The 9,253-nt window shown below is 40.8% G+C and overlaps 1 protein-coding gene across 2 annotated transcripts in view; it reads right to left on the bottom strand.

Annotated features, from left to right (window-relative positions):
* Positions 1-637: 637 nt before the first annotated feature.
* The window catches only part of LOC126400957 (mitogen-activated protein kinase kinase kinase 7-like), a 22,556-nt gene continuing 13,940 nt past the window's right edge, over positions 638-9,253 (bottom strand). Inside the window, exons 9-15 of one of the 2 annotated variants that reach the window (XM_050061972.1) lie at positions 7,122-7,206; positions 6,867-6,997; positions 6,639-6,777; positions 5,415-5,476; positions 4,510-4,625; positions 4,164-4,192; positions 2,143-2,276 (exon numbers count right to left, since the gene is read on the bottom strand). In XM_050061972.1, the coding sequence (XP_049917929.1) occupies positions 2,266-2,276; positions 4,164-4,192; positions 4,510-4,625; positions 5,415-5,476; positions 6,639-6,777; positions 6,867-6,997; positions 7,122-7,206 (573 nt within the window). In that variant the 3' untranslated portion in view covers positions 2,143-2,265. Of the gene's footprint in view, positions 2,277-4,163; positions 4,193-4,509; positions 4,626-5,414; positions 5,477-6,638; positions 6,778-6,866; positions 6,998-7,121; positions 7,207-9,253 lie in introns of both variants that reach the window. The other variant, XM_050061971.1, reaches the window with a different exon arrangement.

Consider the following 9,253-nt stretch of genomic DNA (forward strand, 5'->3'; position numbering starts at 1 on the left):
TAATTGGCAACTGGGTGGCGCTATAACAACAGAAAAATGCTTCAAAATGGTTAAAATGCAACCGATCACTGTGGCTCCCCCTGTGGACCAATGTTGGTGGTGTTTTTCTAGTTTTTGGTATGACTAAGTCATGGTATGGTATGCTGTACATAATCACGGAAACTGTCAGTGTGTCATTCTGTCTGTCCCACGTTTTTCTACTCACTGACGTGGTCAATCTATGTGAAACTGTACATAGGCATTGAGGACTGGCATAGGTAGAAGGTGACAAAGCTACCAATGGGTATGGAAAGAGACACAGACACTGGATCAAGACGAAGGTAAAGAGACACCTGAGACACTTATAATAACAATCTGAGCCACTCTGTATCAAAAATAACCACTAATAATGGAAATACAGTGACGATGTTCAGTTGCCCCCTGTACATCCATTATAGCCAGTCCCTTGGCTGCCGGCTGCTTGCTCAGTACTGGACCAATTCAAAAATGGTCCTTCACATCAGTCTTTGACCTTTAAGTTAGTCATAGTTCACACGTATGTCCGGCTGTCACTGGCAGGTGAAGCTTCACAATACAGAATCTTCCTACAGACAAAGCAGTAAAGTTGCAATAAGAGCAGTAAGATGACTCACAAACGTACTACAAACTTTGTTTTTACTTTCTAAAAGCATATAATTGCAGTCTGTACATTTTAAAATCACAAGAGAATCGTTTTATAAAAAAATAAGCTGAGATGAGAAAATGAACTGTACAAGAACAATCCTTAGGCAACATCTGAAGAAATGCATTAAAACAACAATCCATCCCATAGTAACCCACTGACATAGAAACTGCAAAACTAGAGTGAGACTACAACACAAGATTTCCTTGACCCAAATAAGTGCAGTGAAGAAGAAATGCTAATATAATTCTGTGAAATATAACTGTGTAAAAAGTAAGTAAAGGAATTAGAAATTAAACAGATGTATAAAATGTCTGCCAGGTTCATTATTCTACAGTTATTTTCATTTCAAACAGCCTTTCAACAAAGCTTTTCTTTTGCTCCGAGGCAGCGCGTCTTCTAGAGCTCATTTCCTTTGGTAAGTCTTGTATTCACAGTAAAAATTGGTTTAAAATTATACGGCCCACACTGTCAGCGCCTTTCCTCTTTCCATACAACACAATACAATGGGTTTGATAAAGTGAATATATAAAAGTAAGAATTTACAAATTACAAGTGTAGTTTCTTTTCAACAACTCAAAAAAATAAAATGCAATAAAATAAAACTCACTGGCTAAAAGGCAAGTCACCTTCTGACACCTGAAGCTTCAGGGTTTTTCAATGAAAGTCCATTTCAGAGTACAAGTCCATGTAAATCACCTTGGTCCCATCATTGTGAAATAAAAGAAGTATGGAGACCCAGAGAGGACGTGGTGGCTACTCATTTTTCAGGCTCATGATCTCTGAACTGAATTATCTCATCACCTTAAGGTAAAAAAAAAAAGGTGCTCACATATATTTTAAAAGGGACAGCTCCCAAAGATTTAAAGTATAGCCATATACTCAATACTGATTTTAATCCATTTAAAGGGACAGTTCACCCCAAAATAAAAAATCCAGTTTTCCTCTTACCTAGGATATGCACGCTTCCTTCTGTGCGGAGATACAGGTGGCAGGTGTAGTTCGTTAGAAAGAAAATAGTTCCTACATGAGTGCCATCTAGATCCATTATCTTGGAGAGAAGGAAGATAACTCTACAGCTTATATCTCCAACACTCAGCAACTCACATCAAAACAATCTAGTCTGATACATAGCACTATAGGTAAGAGGAAAAATATGTGTTTTTGATTCTTGGGTGAACTGTCCCTTTGCAGTCAAACAGGTGTGTTTGTGCAAGGAAATCTAAAAGTCTGCTTTGTACATATATGGCCAAACTTACTGAGGTTTTTTTCATGTCTTGATACATTATTTACTGGTGAGTAAAATATGTTATTTTCTCTGGGTAATGGGTTTCCCTACTTCATGGTCAGCTCATGGAGTGATTCCTCTCAGCCTTCAGGGAAAGAGTCAAGGGGGAAGAGAACAGATTAAAAACCACAGAGGAGACTGACGAGTGGACTGTCCTAGCTGTGCTGCTGGTTCTGACTCTTGATCAGACTCAGTTTGCTCTTCAGGCCCTGGCAGTAGGCAGACAGGCTGTTGTTGTCCTCCAGCAGCTTGTTGTGTTCCTGGATGAGTCGAGATGAAGTCTGCTGCTCCCTCTGGTCCTGCTCCAGCTCAGACATTAGCTCCTGTCTAAACAGAGGGGGCAGCACAGAGCCCTTTGTTACTGTCAGTGCATTGTGGACAGTCTCATGTCTAAATAAGCAACCTGGACACTTTTAAGTGAAAAGACAGCAATCTAACTGTCAGAACTGTAACATCTCTGAAAATACTTTCAACATGGGCTCAGCAGCACATGATAGAAATGCAGAGAGATAGAGAGGGATTAACTGCATGACTTGTACCACCTTCTAAAATCAAAGAAGTTGCTGCTTTAATGTGGTAATCTACAGGTAACGTGGCCTCCTATCTAATTCAACAAAAATAAAGCCCAAGCGAGAAAGCAGACAATGGTGGACAGTCCATGTACATGAACTTTCACCAAAGCCCCCAGGAACAGTGCTGGGCTCTGAAGCCAATTTTACATAGTGGTCAAACGTGGAACTGCACCATCCGCGCCTGTCACGTGATGCCATGGGGCCCAAAGAGACTTTTTCCCCCTAGATCAAACCCAGCCTGCAGTTAGACCCGTATTATCCCAGTGCTGGGGTTTACGCCAGCTGTCTTTCTGGGTAATAGTCTCCTACCAGCAAGAAGAGGCAGAGGAAGTGCAGGGTGGCTAGCATGCAATTCTTATAAGATAGAGACAGAGATGAAGAGAGACAGCAGGGCAAGACGCTCAGCAAATCAGTGCTCTGAGCACAGATCTACAATGGAATAAGATGTTATCAATTTTAAATACTGTTAAAAAACTAGAATTACAGCCATGCAGTTGTATGCCTCCGCACACCTGTCAAATTGCAGTTACAGTTTACATCTGTCTATGAAAACATGTTCTCGAGAATAAGACAGACACAAGGTCACAGTGGCCTTGAGCTTTGAACACCAAAATCAAAATCAGTTCATCCATGAGACCAAGTGGATGTTTGAACCAAATGTAAAGGAATTCCCTCAAGATGTTTCTGAAATCACTTTCATGAGAATAGGATGGATGAGGTCACAGTGACCATGACCTTTGACCTACAACCACCAAAATCTCATCACTTCATTGTTAGGTCCAAGTGGACAGTTGTGCCAAACTTTGAGAAGCCCCTCGAGGCTTTCTTGAGATATCCCATTCAAGAGAATGGGATGGACTGACATCATTTTTGGAATTATGCTTATGTGCTACAGTTAGCTTAGCTTAGCATAAAGACTGGAGACAGATGAAAAAGATGAAAAAGTTAGCCTAGCTAGCCTCTAAAGATAACAAATTAATCAACCCATACACAAAAAATAAAAAAATGACAGCACATGGTTTTAGAGAGAGTTGAGTACTGTTGTCCACTGTTCCCTGTCTTTATGCTAAGCTAGGCTAACAATGTCCTGACTCTGTACTTAAATTGGTCTTAATCTTCTCATCTTACTCTCAGAAATACGACCATTTCCCACAACGTTGAACTGCTCCTTTAAATGCAGAATTGCAATTACAGGGGAGCCAGCGGCAGCAGACGTCCTTGAAAATGTCTTGTGTATTTCAGAATGTTTTTTTCTTAATGACTGAAGCTACACTGGGTCATATTTCTGAGTAAAAATTTGACCTGAAATCTCATCACCCAGTTAGTTTTGGTTTATAATATATTTCTGTTTTCACCACATTTGTGAGCTCCCTTTTTCAGTGTTTATTTTATCCATTAGTAGACATATGAAATGACACAAACAGAGAGACAAAGATTGATGTAATGTCTGTAAACATCATAAGCAAATTACAGAAGAAATAAAGGTGGACAAGTTTAGCATCTTCTGGTTCAGTTTGTCTGGCTGAGAGAACACAGACTACATTGTGGCCTTTGTAGCTCCGGACTGTTTCCTGTTCACACTGACTTACTACAAATGTACACATGTAGTACATGAAGTCATTGGACCTGACAGGGGACTCACCTATTGGATAGATGTTGTGTACAGAGTATCTACAGGCAGAAACAAGTTAAATTCAAGATTTTTTAAGACCATTTCAAATCAAATTTAAGATCAAACTCGCCATGGGAACAGATACCAGAAGTGAAAAATATACTCCTTCCAAGTACACACAATGATGTCAGTTCAAATGAACATTAAGGTAAAATGATGATGAACACCCACGCCTCCATGTCGCCCATTAATTCCTAATAATGGGCACCTTGTGGGTATCATCCTTTGCTTAGCAATACATCTTCTATTACAAACTTCTCAAAGCCGTATAGAGTTCAAAAAAAGATAGTAACATATGACATAAGACTGGACTTACTTTCTCAGAACGAGGTGAGTGATCTCAGACTGGACTTTAAGATACTCCTGAGCCATTCTGATGTGCTGTTCAAACACGGCCATGGACTCTTTGGAGTTTGGACACGGAATCAGGGGCTGAAAGTAGAGTGACACCTGAGTGACTCGTACACAGCTTTCATCAAGATCAACATCACACAACTGGATTAGAGTCATGGTGTGAAAAACAATACCATTGTCTAGTCTTAAATTAAATACCAACCTCTCAAATCTTAAACTTGTACACTAACTTGGCAAACTATTTAGCTCACACTACCAAACTACAGCTAATTCAGTGACCAAGATATATAAGTAACGATTCCACCAACATGGCGATCTTGGCAGACAAGGATCCACTCCCTATGTAGATATAAACGGCTCATTCTAAGATAACGAAAGTACAACAATTCTTATTTTTTCAGGTGTTTATACTCTAAAGAAAACACACTTATTATATTTAATTTCTGCCAATATATCCCCCGAAATCCTACACACTGGTCCTGTAAAATAGAATTTTGTTTCTTTTCATTTTTAATTCACTTACATACTTGTACTGTTTCACTCACAGTCGCGATGTGCGTATGCCAAACTTGCATATATGTGATATGTGTATGTGTCTGCATGTATCTTGCTACTCCACTGCAGAAGTCAGAGAAACCTTTAATAGAGGGACATGGTGTTTACTGGGGAGGACACACTATAGCTGGGACCTTGTATTGAACCAGACCAGGCTAAAGTGATCTACTGAGCCAAACTAAGTTATAAAAAAACAACTGATCATATAAAATATAATTATCATTATTATTATTAATATTATTTATGACAGATGTAATAGCAACAAGGCAAACATTTTTACCTAACGAACACAAAAATATATTTTCAACTTACCTGCAACTGGTGATCCAGTTTCAGGTAGGCCATTGGAATGGAGCTGTCAAAACCATTGGTAGCTAAAGACAGACAGAAGACGTCAGTGTCACTGTAAGAGAGCTCCTGTAGCAGAAAGCGCTCACTCACAGACATACAAACACTGACAGGTTACACTGTAATGCCCCTTAGTGGTGCAATGTGGGCAGTGCAACTTAAAGTTCTGACAGTGTGTGTGTGTGTGTGTGTGTGTGTGTGTGTGTGTGTTTAGTCATCCTGGTGAGGTCAAACTCCTGATGAACTCAACCTGTCTAAGAAGGACTCAAGGAGAAAATGAAAAGCAAACCCACAGGTCTGTCACGTGTATTGTCAGTCAGGCTTGCAGTGGAATAAAGTGGTGGATGAATCCGTAAATAGTAAAGAAACAACAATCCTGCATTCACAATTAACTCTTGGTCAGCTGTGTGGAGGAGATAAAAGATTATGCTGAGTTTGAACTCTCTGCAACTCCCTGTCTTCATTCTTGACACTTCTCATGTGAACAACTGTGTGCAACACTGACTGTCTTTCAGGAGAGAGACTGAAATGTGGGCCATCATCTCCACTTTTCAACAATATCGCCTCAGAGTCTGCATGAATTCTTTTTATTTCAAGATCTGTGTTCGCCCACAAGTTACGTTCAACCAAAGCTCAGTGTAAATTCAATCAGGAAGACCAGCTTACTATGGGTGTTCCCTCTCCTAGTTAGCCAATCAAACTTTGCCACGATCTCCTTCAGCCATTCATGTTGCTGCTGCCAAACTTTAAATCTGTTCTCCTCTGTGCTTCTTTCAGCTGTCACTTTAAACAGAATCGTCACACCCTCCTCCACCCTCCAGCCACCTTATCCAAGCTCATCAAAGCCCACTCCTCTTCACATCCAGATCCTACGCTCCCTCTTCATCTCATCTCATCTCATCACCACCATCACCAGCACCAGGATCTAGACTCCACGGGGGGGTTCCCTAATTTGTCATTCAGGAAATACTGTTTATTTATTTTCTTGTTTAATGACTGCATGGGGAGGTAATCCAAGTAGCAGAGACGTGAAGTGAAGTGACAGAGTGTGAATGCCAGTTAACATGTTGGAGAAAACACTGTATATGTGTGTGTGTCCAACTTTGTGGCTGCTGTAGTTAGCCTGCTAGTGGATTTCGTTCTGACCGAGCTTCAGTGTCAGTTGTTCATTCTAACGAGGCTCCCTACCTGTGGGACTGAATGTCATCCTCAGCTCTGACTGGCCGGTCGTGGTTGTAGGGCTGGTGCAGTGGGTGGGGCTTTGGGAGCGTCCTGGTTGGCTGTCTACACTGGACACCCTGGACAGTCCGGTACGCAATGTGGCTGTCTGAGGGGGAAGAAACCATAACACTGGCTGGGCTCAAACACAGTCCTGACAGTATGATGCTGCACCATCAGTGTTTACAGTCAGGTTACCTTCGAGGGTTTGAACTGGAGTGGAAATTTAGCTTCAAAGCTTTTCAGGGTTTCTTCTCTGCCAACGGAGTTCCTGCGTTCTGTGTTGTCATCACTCCTGTTGCTGTTGATGGTGTAGTCAGCATACGAGCCTGCACACAGCAGAGACTGATTCATGAGAACACTTTCTCTGACTGCAACATATAATTCATTTAACACAGTGACTATAGACAGAAACGCTCTTGCATTAGCAGCAGCTGCAGAGCCAATAATTACCTGTGCTTGTGGCTGATGAGGAGCCACTCCTGTTGGCTGAAGACTGGTGAGAGAGCTTAAGTGGTTCATCAGAGCCTGGGAAGTACTGGAAGATCCAAACACACCATCCAGCACTTTTACAAAGGATATCATTACACTTTGACCTGACTTGTAGAGTCTCATCTGATAGAAAAAAAGATCAGAAGGTTATTTGTTGCAACTAACAAAGCATTACCGCACTAAAGGAACAGTTCTAACCCTTGTTCTCTCCCACAGTGAGAGATGGTGTCTATGTGTTGGGCACAAGCTGAAGGCTGTTTCATTGAACCAGTTAAACCACATTTATTTCAGTAAGTCGGGCTTATTTTCAGTAAATTCTGTTTCATAACTGAGGTTCAAATATATTTTGCCTAAATCACCATGGAAATGGATCCCCCAGACTAATCTGTCCTGGTCAGGTTAGTTATCACATCTAGATTCACTTCAGGCTAGGGATGCACTGATCCGATATCTGGATCAAATATCATCAAAATAGATGGATCGGGTATTGGAAAATGCAAGCTATACCTGAGGCGATCCTTTCCCTTTAAATCTATTGGGACGCGAGCTACGTCCTACGTCATGGAGCGAAGGAGAGAATCTGCTGTGTGGAGGTATTTCACACTGTTTCAACTGCTGTTACACAATTATTTTTTTTTTTGTTAAAAATAAATAGTTCATCATTTCATTAATCTGTTTCATCTTGTTTCATTTTCTTAGAAAAGAACTATGTAGTCATCAATGCCTGATGCCTCTAGTCTTTTCTGTTCTACATGTAAAGGTATATAGCTTCTTAGGTCAACCATGGTATCGGATCTGATACTCAAAGCCAAAGCACTGGGATCGGTATCGAAACTGAAAAAGCTGGATCGGTGCATCTCTACTTCAGGCGCACACACATATTTCTCCAGAGTTCCACTCTGAATGTTCCTCTTAAAAAACTGTTGCTTGTGAACACCAGTCTGTTTGAATCACATGTCAAATTGATCACAGTTTGACATGAGCTGCACTTACTCTGTACTTCAGGAGGACCTGTTGAGTGTTTCTGTATCTTGTGTATTATGTTATAATGGCAGATGTTCATCTTGAATGTGGCCAAAGTTTCAAATAATAAGGTAAAAGAAATTCTTAAAGAAATCCTTGTGAGCAAAATCGACAGGCTTCAGACTGTTCTTAATACTTTTTCAAACTTTCATCACAGTGTGCCAGATTTCTTGATAAGGCACAATTCTGTAAGTGTTTACATTATGTATCCTACACTGATACATGTAGCTACATGCTAACGTTGAGGAAATGTGTTAAGTTAACAAACATTTAAACTTATAAACTTGATTAATTTCTCCCCAGTATCGGATCATTTCACAGACATTCCTCCAGCTGCAATGATGGTGAAGAGACACCAGGATATGGAAGACCCACAAACACTGACATATCAGAGCAGACTAGGAAGGGAGCTCAAAGAGACAGGCTGAACAGAGCATTTCAGACAAAGGGTGAATACCGGTGTTCCAGCACAGACAGTATGAGGAAGTGTTTTTTTGAAAATCAAAGCATGTAAACATGTCCTAGTAGAAACCTTAAAGGTCCAGTGTGTAGTCAGCAGCCCCTCTGAGGCGAGAGCGTCTAAAGATCACTGATTTTTTCAATGTGAAATTGCTTTATTCAATGTTTTTACCAGTTTAAATCACCGGCTGTGTTTGTTCTAGGGAGGAGGAGACCTCAGCGGATAATTTGGCCTACAGTAAAAACCCACTAAACGTCTGGATCAGAGATAAGGTGAACACACATTAAGTTAACAGAGTAAAAAGTCAAGCACACATTAAAAGGTGCTCAGCCAGCGGCCTGTCTCCTACATGCCAAACAGCATCAGAGAAACACTTATTTGTAACATGAAACTGCTTTATATTGTGTTTTTACACGATTTGATCACCAGGGGCCTCATTTATAAAAGAGTGCTTAGGATTCATACTAAAAGTTGACGTGTGCCCAAAAGCTGAAAATGGCGTGCGCCAAAAAATAATCTGATTTATAAAACCGTGCGCACGCACACTTGCACGCAATGTTCTCTTTATAAATCACAGACCTCCTGGAGTTGTGCGCATCCAGATCCGCCT

The sequence above is a fragment of the Epinephelus moara genome, chromosome 14, assembly GCF_006386435.1.
Source record: "Epinephelus moara isolate mb chromosome 14, YSFRI_EMoa_1.0, whole genome shotgun sequence".
NCBI lineage: Eukaryota > Metazoa > Chordata > Actinopteri > Perciformes > Serranidae > Epinephelus > Epinephelus moara.